At 42.3% G+C, this 22,891-nt stretch overlaps 1 protein-coding gene across 9 annotated transcripts; it reads left to right on the top strand.

The window, feature by feature from the left end:
* The first annotated feature begins 58 nt into the window (after positions 1-58).
* Positions 59-22,501, top strand: LOC111252485 (uncharacterized). 9 transcript variants are annotated; one of them, XM_022810469.2, is made up of 18 exons: positions 59-228; positions 361-652; positions 1,487-1,930; positions 2,843-2,907; positions 9,325-9,402; positions 10,659-10,904; positions 11,835-12,373; positions 12,619-12,873; positions 13,216-13,669; positions 13,948-15,146; positions 15,366-15,562; positions 15,790-15,908; positions 16,191-16,383; positions 17,128-17,334; positions 17,852-18,199; positions 18,567-18,970; positions 19,359-19,686; positions 20,290-22,501. In XM_022810469.2, exons 3-18 carry the CDS (start codon positions 1,735-1,737, stop codon positions 20,478-20,480), a joined length of 5,019 nt encoding a protein of 1,672 aa, XP_022666204.1. In that variant the 5' UTR covers positions 59-228; positions 361-652; positions 1,487-1,734; the 3' UTR covers positions 20,481-22,501. The 9 variants fall into 9 exon arrangements, with proteins under 9 accessions (XP_022666204.1, XP_022666205.1, XP_022666217.1 ...); XM_022810470.2 differs by having other exon boundaries at positions 59-224; XM_022810474.2 differs by having other exon boundaries at positions 61-228; positions 17,852-18,139.
* The last annotated feature ends 390 nt before the right edge of the window (positions 22,502-22,891 follow it).

Genomic DNA, 22,891 nt, shown 5'->3' on the forward strand with positions numbered 1-22,891 from the left:
CGCCGGTTCAAAACCTTTTCACGCGTAAATCACTCCGCCGAGCAGACGACAGCCGTCAGCCACCAATTGTGTTTTAGTTGTCTTGTTAATTATTTGAGTGTTGATGCGTTCGTTACAATACAAACTGCCGCTGCAAATTGTGTGTCTGGTGTGGAGGTGTGCTAGTGGCAACGCTATTAGTGTTGTTGCTGAGTTCACGGCGGATATTGCCCGCCGTCCCCGTGGTAGGTACGGATATCATCGCGTATTCCAACGATCGCTTGCCATTATTATCTACTAATGTTACTTCAACCTGTATTTACGTTACACGACGTCACACTTCGCCTGTAGCACACGATTAAGGACAAGCTACGATTGCAGATTGGTCTGGGCCCTAATCGTCGGAGTCGGCAAACCTGACGAGATTTTGCGCTTATGATCGCTTTACTGCCTACTGCACCACTTTTCGATGCTGGCCAACTAGGCGTTGTGTAGCCTTCGCGGTGGCGATCCGTGTCATATCATCGTGCAATAAACTGTTCGGTGTTTGGGTGTCTTTACGTTGGCGATGAAATTTTCTTTTCGCCGTGTGTACAACCGGTGACGGGCGACTTCAGCGCAAAAAAGCTGTTCGCAAAACCTTCTTGCCTAATAATCGCTTACCAGCGTGACCGTACGTAATATGTTGTCTTCTATCGTACCCAGCATCTTTATCTGCGCTAACAAACATTTGTATTTGTCGGTCGTAAGCTATCTATTTCTATATACTTGTTTGTGATTGCTAATGTTAGAGCGGATCCTGCTTTTTCAGTCTTGCTAGTTGTTACTCGATACTCAATATGAGACCCAGCGAGTCGGCTCTCGCCGCGAGAATCACGCACACTGGCTTTTATACATACCAATTCAATGCGTGGCTATAGACTCCCAGACCTCTGTGTGATCTATTCGTCCAGTGAATATGTGTTCAGTTAGTTGATACGTTGTCGGATATTCCCGCTTGCCTACGCCGCGAGAAACTAGCGTAAAGTATGTGAGCATGTGTAAGACTGCGTTAATATTCGACTTAGCGCAGTGTTAACGATGGCGGCGAACGGGTCGTTAGTGATTCGTAGCTAACCGGCCTGGCCAATCGGATCCAAGTTGAGGATGCAGTATCCTTTACCGTTAAAAGTTGGCATTTGCCGGGTCTGATTTGTATGTGTTCGACAGTGAACGCGAAGGCAGGCCGCTCGCAAGCAGTAGGCGAAACCACCTGCATTTTTATGTGTGAAAAATCCTGTCTGTACTTATAAGCACACTATACTCGAATTGGCGCGGCGATTTGGACGGCTGAAGCTTAAGTTGAAAAAGCCAGGACAGCCATTTCAAGTTTGCCAATAACATACGTTACATGAGAGGTGTGATTGAATAAAGAGCAACCAAACAAAGAATTACCAAAAACAACGACAAAAATATTTAAAGTTACTAAGAGACGTATATGTACTCATATTTATTCGCGTCTGTCCAGATTTGGTGATTCGTAGGTAATCAATTGCCGATAAAGTTCTGCGCTGGCGATCTCGCGCCCCCTACAATTGGCTAAGGCAAACGCGTCTCAGAACTAATAACTTGTTTTGCTGGTGGCAACGATCGCGACTTTCAACCGAAGCAGTGAACAGCAGTAGCGACACGGCTGCCGTTGTCATATCCGTTCTGTTGCAGTAAAAGCCGTCCCAGTGGCGAACACGCACTCGCCTACTGGCATACGACGACGCCATGGAGGAAGAGCTAAATAAGCTGACAGTGGTGAAGCTCAAGGATCGGCTTGGGGCCTTGGGCCTTGACAAAAGTGGTGTGAAGCAAGTTTTGGTAAAGCGTTTAGCCGAAGCGTTGTCCGCACAACAGCAGCAGCGGGACGACACTGCTGCCGAACACGTACACGATGAGAGAGATGAAGAGGATACTAACGACAGTGAGTATCGCGCCATTCCACTCGATCATCTCTGTAAATACTGAATAGAATTTGCGCTAATCATATGTTTGCTCTACTTGTAGGAAAGAGTTGGTATTTATCTGCTCCGCTTTCTGTATCTGTGTGTAGCTTCGCTTGGAAAAACTTCTCTATGAAAAAGCTAATTTGATGTTCTTCATAATTGTCCATATGTTCCTAATGGAGCATGCCTAGATTATAATTCTCACAGGGGTAACGTTAGGCTGGGTGGTAAAAAAATCTACAACAGTGTCATTTGCCCAATTTTTGCGTTTAATAAATATACTTAAATTAGATTGTTGATTTCGGTCGCTACGTTCTGCTGGTTTTTAGATTCATTATTATTAAGTTTTATGAAGTCCGACGGAATATGGATTTTATAATAACACTTTGTAGTAAGTTCATTTATAATATAGGTATTCGAGGAACATAAAGTATTTTCTTATATACGCTTTTTCAATGTTTTGTCCCCTGGTACTTGTGTGGACGTGTTGGATAAGGTGTAAATTACTGAGTGATCTACAATAAAAATGCCACCGAACCGTTCATAAGGAATTTGCTAATGATAAAAAAAAAGCTAGAGGAAAGTGTACCTTTTGTATTATATTCATGTGTTTCTGAAATACTATGAGATTATTAATATAGGGAAGAATCGTGTTTTATTAAAAAATGAACTTGTGGGCTCTACTCACTGAAAAGGTGCTGTGACCTAATGAGCCGCGTAATTGAATTTTTATTTCATTAACATTATTTCCCATTTTAGATTTTAACTTCAGTCAGTTGATCGATGATATCTGTTAGGAGTTTTTGCTTTATACCAGTTGTTATTGATTTCCAGCCGCTATCGCTTTATTGCTAATTCCTGTTTTTTGGGGTTTGGTAACTGCTTTACAGAGACTTCCTCATCATCAGGAGACAGTAGTCATTCAGCCGGCGTTGGCGACAACAACAATTCACAGGTAACCGTTCGCCTATAGCAATACAAGTCCACTTTCGCGACCTGCACCTCTATATAAATAGCACGATTTCAAAAACTATTGCTATAGTAATGTAGCCTACAAGTGGCTCGTAAATATTAAGAGCTATCGAAAGGAAAAATGACGAGAAATGTTAGAATGCAATATAGCCCTGTGACATGTGCTGGTCGGTGTTAGGTAGTACTAAAATCGGTTCTAGATTTGATTATATAGCTTAGAATTTGTCAGTTAGGTCGATGGTATTTAGTACAACTGGATATTTATTGGTAACAGGTGTATTTTTATATATTATAATGCATAATTTAGTACACAAAAAGATTTATTTGTATGCGGCTTCATATACGGAACTACTATATATGAAAGCTTAAGAGTGTATTTATCTCTTAATAAAAACGATAGGTATGTGAGATGAAGATTAAATAAATAAATAGATAGATCATATTGATGATAAGCAAGCGCTGGTATAAACAAATTATAGGCAAGTAATTATACATTATTCTAATTCTCTCTCTCTATATATATATACACCTATGTGCAACGACGATGGTATACATGAAAGAAATAACTATGCGTTGCAAACAAAGGCTCATTCGGATTGCATTGCCAATTCATACGAACAAATGAAATTCACTAACCATAAGGCAATGACTCTGTTCTTTTCCCTCCCCGCGCACTGAGAGAGAGAAAGCGCGCCAGTCCACTGGAGGGATGACTTCTCGATGGAAGCCTCAACTGGCGCATGCAAAAACCTATGGTTCGGCATTTATCTGAGACGGAGTATTTAGTTGTTAATAGTAATATATTAGCCGTTTCTTGATAATACGCGTCCTTATGTAGGTTCATACGACAGCTATTGGCAATAAGTGTAATGTCAAGAAGGAAATGCACCCTACTGCTGCTGCTGCTGCTGCTGCTGCTGCTAAGATCTAGCTGTTTAGAAGGCATGAAAGAACCTGCAACTACAACAGATTTCACAAAGTTTAGACAGTAGAACTTCACAAACATTTGCTATCAATCATGTGATCCGTATAGAGAGAGGGACGTTGGCGTATTTGACGGTGTTAATCCAGTTATTAGTACAAATTTTGTAGTCATGTGCTTCCGAAATTATTTGTGGACTCACTATGCTATATTCGAAATTTTACCATCAACTCCCCTACGACACAGCACAATACTTATTTACGCGACTACTAATTAATGTGTATTGCTTACTGTCGTCAACGGAGATATTTTCTGCATGACTTTTCATTAACCGTTGAAGCCTTGCAGTCAAAACGTTGTTGATACTTGTAGCATCCAACAGTGATGCAATACATTGACTATAGTACTAAAACCGAAACACTTCATTAACAACCTATGTGTCTTGACAGCTTATTTGTTGGTGAACTGTCTGTTATAAGCAAAATTCAAAGAAAGGAGTATGACGTTACGACTAGATTTGAAAATGTGCTGTGTTCGTAGATGTTAGCACTTCACAGAGTGTTGTTGCAGGGAAGCAACGGTGATGATTTGAATTTATAATTTTTTGTGGTATGTATTCTTTCGACTTGGCTTTAACAATATAGGTAACTGGTGTAAAGATGCCCCTAACCAGAAAACCATAATGGGCTACCCGATTTCGTTGTGGTGAAATGTCGGACTAAATATTAGACAGTCTGTATTAATTTGTTGCAAGCGTAGTAGCACACACTTTTGATGGCTGTATTCTACACTGCAGTAGTTTTAGTCGATTTTGTAGTATATATTTTGAATTCAAAGAGAGCAAAGTGTTTTATGGACGTGCCATATAATATTCATTGATTTAAAGTGTAACTTGCGGACTGGAACCTCTTCATTATATTTCGGGTATACTACACCAATACATAAAACGATTTGAATTTTTTTTATTAGAGAACGTACTCCGACCTGTTTATAACCAGATATCTACCGTGATTTCGTGAAACTGTATATATAATTGAGCTGACTGCTGAGATTCAGGACGTCACAATTCCAGCACCTGTAGAAGACAATCTTCGGGATAACACTGCCTTCATTTGATAAAGCTTGTATGTCAGGCCAAACAGATATCAGATAGTACACGTGTTACAGTCGTCAACAAATGAGGAATTCACTTGCCATGAAATTTAGTTTCGACATCTACCAGGCTATTTTATATATGTAGCTTTAAACACCTGACTGCGCCGTACAAATTTGGCACTTATATTATTTTCTGCAATCCTACTAGGAAAGTTTCGGATCTACAAACCTCGAAGGAGACAGTGTGCCTGCTTTTCGATTTCCTGTAAAGGGGGGCAATTGAAAAAAGGTTCGTTATGCCTATAAAATTGTGTGACAACATCACAGGAAAAGTGTTACGTCTAGACGTTTTTCATTATAGGTTATTGTGCTGGAATTAGGCATTATTTAAAAGTCAGCGTGGGATTCAAAATAGGTCGCTCCACCGGTAGGACTCCGGCATACCCTTGTTTGACCCCTTCAGAGGGGGGATCTTTACTTCGTACTATTGAATCAAAAGTCTTACCTGGTGCAGTTGGACAAACTAATGGTAGACATGTCCCTGCTGATCTACGAAGTAAAAGGTTTCTTTGCTAGCAATATAATTCTTATTATAGAGAAAAGTACAATTACATGGTTATTCAGTATTGTGACGAACTGATATATATATATATATATATCTCAATCTGTATTTATATTTGCTTATTTATGATAAACTGTCGTTGAATATCACTTGTTACTCAGATATTTCAGTTATGTCGTATAGATGCGAAAACATAAATTATGTAATACGTAGATAAGTATATGATCTAATGGGATTCTGCATGAAATACTCTACGGTTTTCTACAATACGCATTCTCATTTCTAACAAAAACGGAAATTGCTTCCATGATAGATTATTCTTTACGAAGTGTCACATTAGTGTTACCTGTCGTATTGACCTTCAGCTACGCTAGGTTAATATCACAACCTTATGCCATAGCAAGTGCTGAGTTCGTTTAGGTCATTTTTTTGCATATATATGGCATAATACATATGTTGTATTATGCTGTATATATATGTTATATTGATGGTACATCTACACCCATCGGTTGGTAGAGTAACGCTATAACGTATGCTTTTACAAATTAGGTAGAAAATCATGCGCGCAGAATAATAGAGTCGATACAAGAAAAGGTATTATGCAGGTCGTGAACCACGTCCATTCGTAGTGTGAGCGCTCAACGTCGTTAAAATATTACTGATGAATTAAAAATTTCACAGATATCTTCATTTTCAATTAATAGGCGGTTTTGGTGCTCTGTATTTTTGGCAACTTTCTTGATTGTAGGTTAAACGTACGTCTTATACATGAGATAGCTTAAAGGATATTATATAGCAATAGTGTACAAAGGTGATTCCAATGATAAACATTCGTTTGTATGCACTTGCGTTCAACTGCATTTTAAGTTTTGTTTTATTTTTTGGTTGCAATTCGAACAAGGAATGTAATCTAGTAGAGTACTCATATTATTAAGAATCGAAGCGGTTCTCTCAATGGAAGTTTCTCACCTTCCCACTGCAGAATCAGATATCATTTGAAATATGATCACTAATATTTTAGACATGAATGCGTCCTTAAACAGAGTTATAAGTATTATTAATTTTCTCGTTATCAACAATTCAAAATTTCTTAGCTCATTGAAACTGAGGTGAGTATCGCAGTATATATTTTTCTTTGCGCTTTAGTATGGTCTGAATAAAGTATACAATATTCAGAGGAGAAAACGAATGAGTGTTGTGTACAGTGACAAGCGGTAAGTCCTAGTGCTCAAAGTTTGTTGAATGACGATTGTTTTAAATATGGATATAAACATGCCAAACAAACTAGCAAGAGTTGCGGGAGAGGAAAAATGCGAAAATACCTCTATTAAGCGGGCCGATTGAAAAGCTTCATTCAAAATAGGCGGTGAAAGCTTGTGTGAGGAGAATGTTATATAAGGTTTATTGTTCAACAATTAATAATTTTATACTGAAGCAGTAGCCTCTTGATAGAGTTCTAGCGGATGTTTTGATTGGCTAATTTACCGTTGCATGTTTATGCCATTTTGTAAAAAAGCGGAAAGTTCCTTCAGGTCTTTTTGGAAAAAAGTAAATACGCGTATTATGTAAGTTGTTACTTCCGGCCATGAAGTGCGTTCTTCTCTTGATGCCCGGTGCCGAGTCATGATAAGTTTTAATGTTATTGCTATTGAAGATCAGTAACGATAGTAGGTTGAAGTCGAGTTGAGCATTTCAGAAATCAATGGCCATTTTACTTTCAGTTAGCCAGGTACAGTGAGTTGCTGATATTGGTTCGCTGTTTTTTGATGATAGCTGAATTTTCAGCGACGGGTTTGTATCTTTCATAAGAATTAAGTCAATTGATGGTTTCTCCAAGCTTCGGTGTCAATTTTGAATGAAACATTCTAGTAGGGGGTACGCGATATCATGTGAGATAGAGAAAAAGATATTCTTCGGATAGAAAGTTATCATTTATTAGAGTTTGGCAAAGATTGTTAAAGCAAGATGGGTACTCAGAGATAGCTAATAACTGGGTCTAAATAATGGGTAAGGAATTTGATAATTAGTCACAATTGGAAATTGACACAGTGGGGGAGATAAAATGTAGGGTGGTATCGAACAAAGGGTAAAGGAAAAAAGATCTACCTTTCTGTTCTGTACGCAAAGAGACAGTCCAGGGCGGCGCTAATTTGACGTTCAGTGCTACGCTATCATTATAGCGATGCGCGTATCTTGTAGTAGCAAAAATGCGCAATCGCTGCTGGGGATGGGAAAGGGGCAGGTGCTTAACGGGCAAGGCGCCCTTGTGTTACCTTGCTTCCATTGCAGCAGCTGCACGGGTTGACTGCTGGCCGCTTGGCTTCGTCAACTACGGTCACCACTTCCACTACAACGGATCCGATGTCGCTTCTGCTGGCTGAGGTAATGCAGTTGTGCTGCCGGTGTTTGCCGCTCAGGGTCGACGCCACGGTGTTGAGGTTGGACCGACGGGCCGACCGATATTCGACCTAGCCGAGCCCGGTGCAGCATCGAAGCTTGTTCCCGAACCTGTTCGTGAGTGCCAGCACCAGCAGACGCGTCAATTTGGTGGTGTCTCGTACGGCGCGCAAACCGGCCGTGGACAAGGGTCGGCCTCAGCGTCAACTCGGGTGAAAGTGCAAGATCGGAGCAGGAACATACGCATGCGATGGAGATCAGAGGGCAAGTGTCGTCTACTGCTTGACCGTTCAACAACAGTGATGTTTGTTGGTTTAGACAACAGCTACTACTACTACTACAGATCAGCCACGTACCTACAGGCCCACCACCAGCCAGAGTTCAGAACCGAGCACCAGAGAGAAAAATGAAACAGCTAAAAGAAAATTCAGCCTTGCAGAGTCACAGTGGGATGGGGTGTAAACGGGCGGTATGAAGTCAGGGAACAGAACTAGAGACTTATGTGCTTACGTGACGATGTCTTAAGTGCTAGTGGCGGTGGTGTGGTTTCGGCGATGATGACAAGATGCATCAAGATGAGGGACAACAAAGAGAAAGGCTGTTTAACAAAGAGACTGCACGCTTGTGTAACTGCGAATTACCAAACGAAACAACCTGAAATGATAATCGCTTTCAGCCAGGGTCAGTCACTCTGTCAGTTGATCAACATGAAGAACACATAGATATTATTACATTATGTGAGGAATCTTTCCTATGTTCAGAGTATGAGGATATTTTCACCCAAAATATCGCGTGTTATTTTTCAGCTTGTTTCAGCTCATCGACGATGGAAGAAGTGTCCCTTTTACCAGTGGTTTATAAACGATTGATGAATGTTGATTGATAACAATATTGATATCTTGAAGGGAGGGGCTTTGTTACAGCACAGGGGGTGGTCTCGCGTTTACACGGGGCTTGATTGGGTTGATTAACGAACGTCAAAGGGCAAGTTGGGTCAATAGGAAAAGACTAGCCGGTTTACTATTTCATTGTGTTAATACGAATAGGGGTACCGCTAACAACTGAGAAATCGAAATCAGAAATACGGAGACCACGATTTGTCTACGTCCATCACTTCAGCCATGGCTTCACACAAATTGAACGATCGATCGAACTACCCACCCAACTGCTCAGGATCACGAACTCGAAGTGTGAGATTATTAGAGCTAAGTGAGCTACTTAACCAACAAACTAGGTAGAACTTTTCAGCGAATCTAACGAACACTCTTACGGGTGACTGGCCAAAGTACCCGTTAACTACATGTAGCCCCTTTTTGTCAAACTTATTTTTAATAAGCATATTTTTATGGTTGTCTTTCATCTCTTCTGCTCGTGAACCTGTTGGGTCTTACCGGCTTGTGGCGTTATGGCATCGACATGCGCAGGACTCGGGGTCGGGTCGTTCTCGTTCAGGCCGTGCTTCAAGCCGTACTCCCGCCGACGTCGAGGGGGCATCTTCTGCCGTATGAATTCATATTTGGCGATACTTTCTTCTTCGTAGTTTCATTATTATAGTGGCGATCATGTGCATGTTTATTGCCGGGTGTTTGTTGCTGCCGCCACAGTAAATACATATCTTGTAGTCGCATGCAATCAGATCCGAAAATTTAATAGATCAGGCCTACTCATCTTTAGTCATGTGTCAGGTGTTTTGTGCTGTGTGGTGTCATCTACTTCACTATGTTATTGTTTTTTATGATATGTATATGATGCTCAGCTTCGGATTCCTCTACTACTACTACTACTACTACTACCACTACTACTACTACTACTACTACTACTACTACTACTACTACTACTACTACTACTACTACTACTACTACTACTACTACCACCACTACTACTACTACCACTACTACTACTAAGTATTACCAAAATAGTGTTTTGTGTGGTATCGTAACCTGCTCAGCTGCCTAGGTTCAACAATATGCAACAAGATCAACTTAAAATTCATTGCTCATTTTCTCAAGATCAAACAGTAGACCACCCTGCAGACGGCCCCTATTCCACTTAAGTCTTCTTGCTTTATTGCAAGATACCATTTAGCGGTTATTCATCAGTAATACTACACAGGCGCTAATTCCTCAAACACCAACAACAGCAGCATCTCTTATGTGTTGAATTGAGCAGTAATTTGTCCAACCGCCTGAGCCTCGATCAGCAGAGTGCTTTTACTGGCAACTGATTGACAGCTGAACCCAGACAAGGAACTTCTTATGGCAGGATATGTCGTGCAACTTTCTTTACAAGTTTTTTTTCCAATGGAAGGTTTGTTTGGTTTCCTAGTTCACTTCGGAACTTACGTTGGCATACAGACAATCGTTGTACAGTCTTCTGTATCTTTGCTGTCTTTATTCATTATTTAGCCGCTTGTCAGTGAGCGCTTTCTCTGAACACAGCACAATTCCCTTTCAGATGATACCCAGTGATTTTCCCATTTACATTCCTATTGGTGGTGGCATAATGGTTTATAGCTCGCGGGTGGGGAAAAGGTCAGACTACCGGGCGTTGCTTACTTTGATGTAGCGGAACTATAATGGCGGCACAACCAACCAGGATTTACTAGCTTGCTTTCAATTTCGCTCTCTATATTTGTGTTGAATGGTAGTTTAATTAAATGATTACGATCATGATTCGGATTGAAAGACGAAACAAAAGCCAGGTCGATTTTATCTGGGCATTGCGTCTACGTGTGTTGCAAACATATACTGTTATGTAGGAGGCCGGATCCGGGACTGGACGCGGCGCTCGCCGGCGTCGAGCATCGTCGAGCGAGCCAGCAGTCGACTCGTCTGGCATCCCAAAGAGAGCACGCTCATCTTCAAGGGGACGCGATGTGCCTTCTACCGCTGAGCCTGCGCAGTTAGTTGGTATTGGGATGGCGGAGATCTCGCCCGACCACAGCGAACATCTTCCAGTCGACTCAACAACGTCTGCCGCAAATCTATCAGTCGCTCTTGAAGGGGTCAGTCACTAAACCAGTTGTTAGCCAGTCACCCCTGGTGTTCTTCTAGTTCATTCATAGCATTCAACGTACAAATCACTGTCATACATCGATTCAATCATCTTTTATTATCTATTGATTCGCTTATCCGTATCTTGCATACATTTTGGGATGAATTGCGTTGTTCTTCTCAATTTATTTTCATATTTTCTTATATTAGACGTTCTTCGTGGGCAATAGTTCTTTAGTGTTTTCGTTATGGTGTATCGCTCTATTTTGTTATGAAACATCTGTTTGCTACAGCTCGCTGGTCACGGTGTTGCCTTTCTTCTGCATCTTTTCGTTGGGTCTTTTTGCAGAAAATTAGCGAAGGCATAGCAACGCTACATTGAGTCTTTACATTAAATTTCAAGAGCAACGCTCTTCTTCATTGTCTTGCCGAGTTCTACCACCAAACGTGTTTTGTTTTTGTCGTCTCCGCTTTCTTTTGTGCGCTTTCGTTGTCTTGAAGTATCGTTATGCGTTTACTGGTGTTGCCTGTTGTCCGCGTATCTTTTTCCAGCTGCAACAATAGAAAGCATGTGTCAATTTAGGGTGCGCCATAACAATCATACATAGTTACCTTTCGGTAGAAGAGTTTCCCATGATAGCACAGTGAGTAACGAATTTGCTCGTTTAACTTAAGCGCGTGGTGGTGTAGGTTCGAATCCGGGCGTAGCCGCACTTTTTTTTGCTGGGGACCAGCTGCCTGAAGTAATGCGTAACGGTTTAAGTACCGTAAAACACGAAAAACGTTTCCCGTCAGGCAACGTATGTATATATGATGATGGCGAATCCTGATTTTGAACCATATTCACTATTGTTTTGCATGAAGCAACAGTGGGTATTTCTAGTGGGCTAACGTTATAAAGGTATATATGTTCATTGGGACGTATGTCGATGTTGTTTCAGCCTGATGGGGCCGAGCAGGAGGCAGACGTAGTTAGTCATGAGATTAAAGACCACGACGATGATTCGGCCACGTCCGGATCGGACACGACGAACTCAAACAGTAGTAGTAGCAGTGGTTCCAGCAGTAACAAAGACACCAACAATAAATACAGCAATAGTGGGGATAGTGATAGTCCTCAGCTCGGCGGTCGACTGCCAGAGGCTGATTCTGGTGCAGGCGAGCGAGATGACGAGCCCATGGACCATCAGGTCATCGCTCGCGGTGGCCTTAACGAAGAGGAAGAGAATCGTCTTCTTGGTCTAGTTGGCGATGACACTGGTAGTAGTGACAAGTCCGAGGACAAAGTAACCGAGCGCTTATGTAAGCAAGATGGAAATGACATAACGAACAGTGATAAAGAGCAAAAGGACGCTAGCGAAAACACGAACAAAAGCTCAGGCAAGGATGAAGAAGGAGCGAGCAAAGATGCTGGAGATAAGCCCATAGTGAAGCGAGAACGCAAAAGCCGCTTCACTGACGCCGCACCTGAAGAAATTGCGTAAGTGCCCTTTCAGATCGTTAGTCGAGTGAACGTACCACATTGAGCCTTATTGCAAACTAATTCAATTTATTTATGCCACAGAACTTCACAGTCTTATGTATGCTGGCGAAGTAGCATCAGATTTGCGGCTCCCAGCATTCTCCCTTCATACGTTGTTCAGTCATTTGAAACTTTCGGAAGGCATCTACATTCGAAACCATATACATTTGCAAATGCATTATTATTATATTGTTGTACTATAGAGCTCGGTCGGGGAGCACCGCAAAGACTGGGCAGTCATCAAGTGTGAGTGCTCCGGGTTACCAGTCGTGGGCAGAGCGACGCGCCGAATGGGCTCGAAAGCTCAATAACTCCGTGACCCTGGACGAGTATGCCGCTGATCTCAATTGCGACATTGATTCCCGGGGAATGGCTGTGACGCCATACTTCCGAGATGCATTTGCCTGGCTACCCGCTGGTGCAAAGGCCAGCCACGGTTTTACCGATGGCAAGATCAGGTAATGTTGTCGTCGGTTTCTATGATCATTTGGAGCCTTTTGAATGACGCCTATTCTCGGTAGCCTGTAGAACAAAGTGATCCAATTTAAACACTATTATTACTAGATTAACTAAGTATTTGGTATTTTTTGCATAATTAAAAAAAAAACTGTTTAATTAACCTTTTGGAAATAAATTTAAATTGTCTCAGTTAATTTAAGGAACACTGACTAAAAATATAAAAAAGGTAAATCAAATTCGTATACAAATAAAACAGACAACCATATATATACACATATATGGGTATCAGATTCACCTATTAAAACAGATATTTATATCTGCTTTGGGCTCATATGGGTTAGGTTTGATGTCAAAATCCTCGAGTTAATGGATGTCTCTGAAGAATATGGCGAGGCGCGACGTGCAGCCGTTCCGAGTCAGCAAAAAAAAGATCTTAAAGAGAAATCCGATAAAGGCACCAAAAAATCAGAAGAGGCCGAGTCGAAGGATTTGGATAGAGATAATGTTGAAAAAGATGCCTTAAAAGAGTCTTCTGAAGAATTTAAGGCAAGAAACGTTGGCTTTAATGGCACAGTACCGAAAACAGAGGATTCAGAAAAACTAGAGTCCTCGGAAGGTGACGGCAAGAAAGACCCGACGGCTCAAGCTGAAGCCGATGCAAGAAAACGAGCCGATGAATTAGCACGCCAACGTAAACTACACGCAGTTCGGCTTGGCTTTGCTCGACGCTTGATAAAACAGAGCGCAAAACTCGGCGACGATGAGGACTCATGGGCGTATTGCTCTAATGGACAGGTGAGAGAATCGTCAGGTAATGACGATGATGTTAATATTACCTATAGCCAACAGCAAAACACTATTTAATACTGCTGCGGGGTTGGAAATTGGTTGTTAATTTGGGTGATGCACATTTGAACGTGTATAACATGAGATCTTCATTAATCATTTAGCCACTGTGTTCTTCTAGGTAAATGGAAGTCATACCCGTTCTTTTTTATTCTGGCTTAAAACAGTACGCGGCAGCATTTTCTGAAGGATGATTTAGTCCTTCTATTGATTTTTTGATATGACAGGTTGCTTCGAGCGGACGCTACAGTCAGTTTATTCCAAACGATGTTGTCGAGCCCCTTCAAGCTGGTGACATTTTTACTGCATTGCTTGACCTTAGCACAAAGCCTGCGGTGCTCCGGTTTGCACTGAACGGTAAGCTGATCGATGGACAAGTGGATATTGAAGTAAAAACCACGCCATCGCCTGCCCCGGAAGAAACCGATGAGAAGGTTGACGAAGCTATGGACGTGCAACAGGAAGCTGTCGCTGAAACGAGATCAGACGAACACAGTGCCGCTATAGAGAAAATGGACGAAGACACCGGTGGTGGCCAATTTGAAGAGGGCTGTGGCGATAAGACAGAGGACAAAACGTCTCCTGATGAAGATGATGAGAAAGTAGTCGCAAAAAAAATGGACAAAAACGTAGGGAAAGATATTAAAAAAGAAGATAGACCCACTTTGCCACCGCCCATATCTGCAGCCCTTTTTCCTGCCGTCCTGACAAAGAACGTCAGGCTTGAGGTCAACCTTGGCCAGCTAGAAGTCGACCCACTGCCCGGCTTCGAAGATTATGTCTTCCCAACGAAGACGAGCGAAGACTGGGCGGGTCGTGAACGAGCTCCACTGCCTCCGTTTGAGCGACGGGAGTGTCAGTTCATTTTGATGGTAGGACTTCCTGCGTCCGGCAAATCATACTGGGTCTCTAATCATATCCGCCAATATCCTGAACGACACTATAACGTGCTCGGCACTAAAGACGTTCTCGCACGTATGCTGGCCTGTGCACCCCCACCACCGCCAGAAACGGAACCGCCCGGGACTATAACGAGGGACAACAAGGAGAATCAACCGAAATTGAAAGAAACAGCTTCGACCGTCGACAGCGAAAAGACGCCACTTCCAGCCACCGTTAGCGAAGTGTCAGACAAAAAAACCACTGACGATAAATCGAACGAAAGCCAAAAGGAATTGCAAATCGTAAACAAAAATTATCCGAAAGAGGACTGCGACGGTGAGAAGAAAAAGGGCGAAGATGACGATGCACAGAATGACAAGGATGTAAAAAAAGAGACCAGCGCTGAAACGTTCGATGGCAGCAGTAAGAAACCGGATGTAACACCTAAAGCTATGAGTCCGCGAGAGAAGTGGCTAAAGGCTCTCGCTGATAAAGCCGTTACTGCTGTATCCAGGCTTATCGATGCCGCTAGCAGGCGCAATAGGTTAGTTGTTTCATGACGATTATTTATCTTGCTGTAGTATTCCCACTGTGAGTATTGTCTCCCAATCTCGCGGAGCCATGTATTCGATAAACCACAGAAGGTCCTAAGCAGTCTCTGGAGCCGTTTAGTACCATGAGATGACCTAGCAAAATTTAATACTTCAGGTATGAAGTCTATAGTATTCAAACGTCTAATTTTTTTCCGCTGTGTTCCTCTTAGAAACTACATCCTCGACCAGACGAATGTGTACAGCTCAGCTCAGAATCGAAAATGGCATCAGTTTGACAATTTTCGACGTAAGCTCGTTGTCGTTGTTCCTTCGGAGGAGGACTTTGAGAAGAGAAGAAAGGCAGTCGAAGGCGAAAACGATGCAGCGAACTTTCCTCTACCTGAAAACGCAGTCACCGAGATGAAAGGTAAAGGCGCATTTATATCATAAAAGATAAACTAAATAAGAATAGTGAACCTAAAAGCAGGTTTTTTTTTCATTCTCGAGGTAAATATACTTGTCCAGAGTTTACGTAGGAATTACGCAGATATGCAAAAACAAATACAATTCCATATGTATTTTGTAATTAATTTGCCAACTTGAACTGGTAATAAGAGTTTAATGACGCAATCCGTTTTATGATCGAATTTGCAGCCCACTTTGAGCTTCCGAATGAGCGTGACTTCAGTGGCTCTAGCTCAATAGAATACGTAGCGCTACCTTTCGAAGAAGCCCGAAAAGTGGTGGCACGATTCAACGAAACTGCTTCGAAGGTAAGTAATAGAAATATGACATTTTTCAAGACAGACTTAAATATGTATTGATATCAGCCATATTGACGTTGGCGGTTACTTCTGAGATAACGCAGCGTATCATTTTTATTTACTACCTGGTTAATTACTATGGAAATGTTTTTAACACTCTTGATTCAACAGTAAGTGGTTCAACAGTAGCAGTATATTATAGCATAATAGTTGACCTTATTAGGCTTGATTCAATTAACCAACTGGCGACGAAATATTTTTTTCAAAAACGTTCTACTTGCTATATTCTAGGAACTTGGCCTTCCTTGGCCTCGACCACAGCGCCCGATGGGAGGAATGGGAGGCGGCTCTGGAGGCTGGGGAGGTCGGGGAGGCTACGGAGGTGGTACCGGCGGAGGCGGTAATTACGGGGGTGCTGGACACTATCAAAGAGGGGGTTATCCTCAGTACGGTGGACGAGGTGGTGGATACAATGACTTTCGAGGTAATCAACGGGTGTTTCTCTACTATATAACATACCAACAATTGTTTCAAAGTCTTGCAAGAACGCTAGTTTTTCTAGAATCGGTAGTTGAATATGCCCTTGTGATAGCGCGGTAGGCAATGTGTTTGACTGCTAGACCTAGGGACGCGTGGTGGTCTAGGCTTGAATATGGCGTACACACATTTTGTTGTGTGCTAAAAGCCGGCAGTATTGGAGTAACCCTTAATGGTCCCGGACGTAACACGGGGAAAAACAACAACAGGAGAATTGAATATAAGCAGAATCCCGTGATGGTAGAGACGATAGCGAGACAGGTTTTGCATAAATCGCGCGTCCGAATTTCAACATCCACGCAAGACTTTTTACGGAGATCTCTAAAATATACCTAAGGGCAGAATGACACAAAGATGAAGGTATAATTAGCGAAATTGTGCGTCCACCTCAAAACTAGTAATAATAGTAGTGTTCAGGGAGATTCCAGGGTTGCTAGTTGCGAGGCAGTCGAAGCTAAGGATCGGGGCTAAGAAAACAGTTGAGTTCGATACAAAGCGTTACGGTTCCATTCTATATGACATATACAAGACGTTGTTACTTAACTAGGAAAATCCTAATCCAAATCTGCTTTTACATCTGCTTCAAGTGACTGTCCCCAAAATCTGGTCATATTGACGGTGTTTTCTACGTAACATTCGGTGTTTTCTCATTTTTGCTCGTTCATTCGTCGCATCGTTCATCAACGTTTAGGTCGCGGTCGAGGTGGTCCTGGCGGACCTGGTGGTTACGGTCGGGGGGGCTGGGGCGGCGGTGATCGTGGAGGTTTCCAACCTCGCTGGGGCGGTCATCGAGGCGGCTACGGTGGCCACGATGGAGGACCCTCGTACGGTGGTGGTCGGGGTGGTTACTTTGGCGCAGGTGGAGGGAGCAACTATAATAATTACAACAATCAAGGCGGTAGGTTGTTTTCATACACATCTGTTACAGTCTATGATAAGCACCCAATATTGTGACATATCGTCAATTCGAGTTAGCAAGCAAGCACATTAACATTCTTACTTAACCCATTTTTAATAGTTCAACCAAGTGTCTAAGAGTTCTAAATGAGGTCCCAAATAGTACGATGACCATTTGGTGTTTCAGATGAAGTTTGATTGTTTTGCGTTTGTTGTTTGTTCTTACTTCGATGTTGAAAATACGCGCAGTTCCTTTTGTTTAAGAAGTTAAAAACGTACGTAGGCCTTTGGCGCGAAGGACGTTTGAGCGCTGGCCAGAAACGCCCGTCCATCATATATGAACACATACATGCCCTAGCACGAGCCATTACTCTGTTACTCATTTGTTCTATGTTTGTTGGTTTTGTTCTTTTGTTCTCGTTTTACGCTCTCTCTCTCTTTCTCGCCCTCTTGATTGATGCGTTTCTCCGCTATCGATCCGTTACTGTCCACTGCAATCGACCAAATGAGCAAAACAGGTGGCGGCTACAATCGCGGTGATGCTGGTAGAGATGGTGGCGGCCGTTTTGGTGGGCCAGGTGGCGCTGGTTCGTACAACGCTAATTACCAACATAATCGTGACGGCGGACGCACTTACGGAAGTCACCGGGCTGAGCAACGTGACAGTCACCGGAGCGATCATCGGGACGCAGCCGCATCTGGCGGCGGAGGCAGTCGAGATGGCGTAAGAGACGGCGGAAACTACCGTGATAATCGGGATAGCGGCCGACACGAGTCGAGAGAAAGCCGCGACAGTACACGCAGAGGTGATTACGGCACAAGACGAAGAACGAGAGATGAAAAAAATGAGCAGCCCCTAAATGACGGTGATGATTTGAGCTTAACGACCAGCTATTACCCATTAAACTGGGGCAATGAGTTTATTTGGTTGCTTGTATTTGGGTTGTTTTTTGTTGTTTTTCCTATGTTATATCAATCGGATCGCACCTGATACACACTAATATAATTGAAAGGCATTTGCATTCAGTTATGTTTAGTCTATGAGGAACACTGCAGAAGCTAAGACAGGTCTGCTTACTCCGTGATTCGTCCTCCCCTCAGCCAGGTAACTTACCTGCAATATATGTAGTGCCCAATTCACGGGTGTACAAACAGCAGCATACTGAATTATGTGGCTGTCCGGGAAATGTACGCTCATCAGAGTATTTCGTCTTTTTCCGAAAAATCTCACAGCTGACAACGATCGTCCTGGAAACCGATGGAGTGGGTCTGGAACCTCTTCGTATGGAGCCGCTGGCAGCGGAACTGGCAGCTATAGCCAAGGAAGCCAGCGCTATCAAGGTGGTAGTAGTTCGGGCTATCAAAGCGGCGCTTCGACGTATGCGAACAACGCCAACAGCGGCGGTTATAACAGTGGGAATCGGGGTCACGGCAGCAATGCCAACAGCACTGCGGGTAGTAACCGAACGCCGTGGAGTACAGGCGGCCAGCAAAACGCGCCGGCCGCTCAATGGGGTTCGCAGCAGACGGGGCAGGCAGGCGGCCCCCATGCCAGTGGTGCTTCTCAGCAGCAGCAGCAGGCACAATGGCAAATGCAGTGGCAGCAGTGGTATGCTCAACAGGCTCAACAGCAACAAGTGGGTGCACTAATGCTACTAATGTAGCAGTCTTACACAACAGTAATAGAAATGCTCTGTGTATCAGTATGATGTATCAATTCGTAATTCCAAGCGGGAACAGAAGAATCTCTGAAGTCGTCGCTAGCGTTTTGAGATGCCAGGAAGTAATAAGCTAGATGTACTATGCGAAGACAGTTAGACTTTTTTTTTTTATTACAAAGATATGCTAGTGGAAATATCTAATACAAGAAGTGCTGTAGTTATGTCAGCTCTGTAGAAGACACGAGTATCGTATATATCATTTCATTGTGACGATTAATGAAGGCAGCTTAAATAGATACATCGAAACTGCGGGTTGTTTCACGAGAAACTTTTGCTTTTTATGCTTTCGTTGTTTGACCTAAAGAGTGCTGGAGCTGCCCAGAGTGGAGGGGCGCAGTCATGGGTCGGTGCGTCCACGCAGAACAGTTCAGGGGCAACTGGAGCTCGGAGTGCAAGTGCCGCTCAGACCAGCTGGAGCGGCCAAACCGGCGCGCAAGGCAGTCAGCAGTCGGCGCAGGCCCAATGGAGTCAGCAGTGGCAACAGTACCACCGTATGCAACAACAACAACAGCAGCAGCAACAACAACAACAACAGACGGTCCAGCAAGCAGCACAAAGTTCTCAAGGACGAGCAGGAGGCTCAACCGGATCAACTAGCGCGAACGCGTACAGCAGCGCCTACAGCGGAGCTGGTAAGTAAACGTGGGGCTATGTATTCATATGGGTCGTTGGCGTTATTGTAGAACAGCGGTAGTACGATATAAGACATTTGGTTGTCAAATGGAACCGAATGCATTCGTGTCAGACAAAAACTGTTGTCTGCAAGTGTGAAATTAACGGGTGCATTTTTTGGTAATTAGTTCTGAATTAGGTGTTTCAGTTTTGCCGGAGTTTGTTTATAGCTCAGTTTTTTGCTGAAGAGCAAAAAATGTACTACTCATTGGAGTTAGCGTTATTCACACGTCCAGCTATTGTAAAGGATGCTTGTCTCTCTGTTGGCCTCTTTCCCTGATGTGGGTGATGTAAAGTGTTTTTTGCGGGTTGTCGAACGGGCAAAATTGCCTCCTGGAATGAGCTGCGCCGTATATTGCTAATAGTCTAAATTTAAAACAAATACGGGTTTTTTCTACCTGACTTTTTGCGGTCGTCATCAGTCTAATCGACTTAAGCAAAACGGACAAATTTCGTAAACAAACACGTTTTAATATTGTAACCAAGATTCGGATTTTACTGATATTATTATATATTAATCGTTACTCCAAAATGACGCGTATGGCACGCTTTTGACGTTACAGCTGCGGGACAGACCGCGGCCGCCGGTAACGTGCAAAGTGGCCAATATACAGCGGAACAGATGCGTCAGTATCAGCAACAATGGAGCCAGTGGAAACAACAATATGCTCAGTACTACCAGCAATATCAGCAGCATCAGGCCGGCGGCGGTAGTCACCAGCAGCAGTCGCAGTCTGCTCAGCAACAAAAGTAAACCCACTAGCAGCACAAGAATACGGAACCCAATACGATGAAAATAACACCAATAATAACTAATATTACTATTATGCTGTTAAAAATGTAATACGTTTCGTACGTAAGTACGTTTCGTTGCATAGATATTTCTGAAAATATGCATAAATGAAGTGAATACATCCCATATAATCCAGCCAGCCCCCGTCCCCCCAAATCGGTGTGGAAGTAGGTTGTGGTATGCTACATATTACTAACAAATAAAGCAGAAACGGCAGCAGCGATAGCAGTGAACCTGAACTACCACAAGAAAGGCGGACTCCGTTCGCGGCCAAATTTTATTCTGCTTGCATGACAGCTCCTCGATCGCAGGCGGCGGACAAAAATAACAGTGCGTTTCGTAAAGACAACGCAATAGGGACACATCGTACGAGCCGATCCAACACGATTAACAAATATTTTAGATGGCAACGTGCGAACGATAATCGGTAAGCAGCCACCTGCGCCAGCTGGATCGAGCAAAGCAAAACTTGGAAGAGCGATCTAAAAACAGAAATGCATAATAGCGGGCATTTAGCCGTTGTAGACTTCTTAGAGCGAAAATACCATAGATGTAGAAAGCGAGCCAGAGGTGCCTGCCTTCACAACAAAGATATGAGTCAAAACGCACGACGACTATCTGATTGCTAACAATTTGTTGACACTGCAAATGGTGGCGTTTCTATAAATAAGCGACATCATCTTCGATAGAAGTGTTTTAACTAGTTGCTGTGATGTTGTAATATGTCTACAGACTGGGATAAGTGTACAATTCCTGGAAACAGTTTTGATTTCATTTTGAAGCACCGAAAATACACCTTGCATCATCGAAGACAATGTCATACTCACACGCACGCCTGTACGTTTGGTATATATATATATGATGATGATATTAGAAGAATATTGGCAGCATCCTAGCTAATTATTTGAACGCAGCGTCATGTTTCCATTTATCATATCTAATATCAATCATCGCCGAGAGAATAAACACTTAGAAATAATATCTTATTTGTGTACAATTGATGTGTTTCGATTTATATTTTTTTTTGTCTTATGCCTAAGATATCAGCATACGGTTATAGGGCATGCCTTAGGCAGGTACGGTACCCCAACAGACCGCAGCATTGTGAGAAATCACAGGCTGAGAAATTGTGATCATCGCCCTGTTCCCCACGCTGTTGCTCTCCCGCCCACGCTAAGATGTTGTGTTTGACTGTCCTATATTCCTATACATTTATAAACGTAGGCACACAGATATAAACACATGTATAGTAATACTACAATGAATAATAATAATACTATTATTGATACTATATATAATATTATTATATAGATATATAATGTTGAACACGTCGGAAATGTACGTTGATGCTGAAAAAGACAAAGAAGAACCACGGAATTTGTTTTCATCGAAACCGTCGCAAAACAAGTAGATTTCGCGCATATATATATATATATGCATATATATATATACATATATATATATGCATATATATGTATACATATATATATGCATATATATATACATATATATATATATACATACATATATATATGCATATATATATACATATATATATATACATACATATACATATAGATATGAATTTCTATAAGTATATAAATAATAATACAATGTACGTACTGAGATCAAAAGACGAAAACGGGAGAACGAGTGGATATAACGATGACGGCAGGAATAAAAGACGATGATGCCATGAATAGGTCACAACGTGCGTCGATCATGGTTCATGATACGAAAACGAACACGAATATAAAATAAGACCATACCTTAATTCTGCTACTGATAACGAAGTATGTCCATTATTAGGGAGACAAGTCGTCACTTGATTGGTACGTTTGTTTTTCGTAATATCGAACATAGTATTGCTAAGGAAAGAAAAACGACGAACGTCAGGTATATATTATAATATCGACGATGAAATTGTGATTAGTTTCGGTCGTTTATTATTTAAATAAACATCCATTTCGACGGCTTCTAAACTGTGTGTTTACAGTGGTACAACGTGAATTTCATTAAAAAATTTTTTTTATATTGCAGTACTGTTAGTATTTGTAGCAGTGACTGCGGAACATGCGAGAAACTTTTGAGCAGAGCTAATTTGCACATTTTTATAATAATAATAATAGCAATTGAGGACCACTATCGTGCATAAGGATTTTGGCCAATTAACCTAGAACTCTCTCGTCTTTTGGGTGACCTTTTCATGGCTAGCGCCTTTGTAGGAACATTGAAAGGGACATGTGTTCTCAAACAATATGAGCGTTTCTGGCGGTCGCTTAAATTATGTTTGTTTCGTATAAACACTTAACATTTGCCTGAAGTCCATTGCTGTGAGGGCAAATGGATATCGAGTAGCGAGCAGCGGATAC

Source organism: Varroa destructor, unplaced genomic scaffold (genome assembly GCF_002443255.2).
Source record: "Varroa destructor unplaced genomic scaffold, Vdes_3.0 BEIS01000006.1, whole genome shotgun sequence".
NCBI classification, from domain to species: Eukaryota; Metazoa; Arthropoda; class Arachnida; order Mesostigmata; family Varroidae; genus Varroa; species Varroa destructor.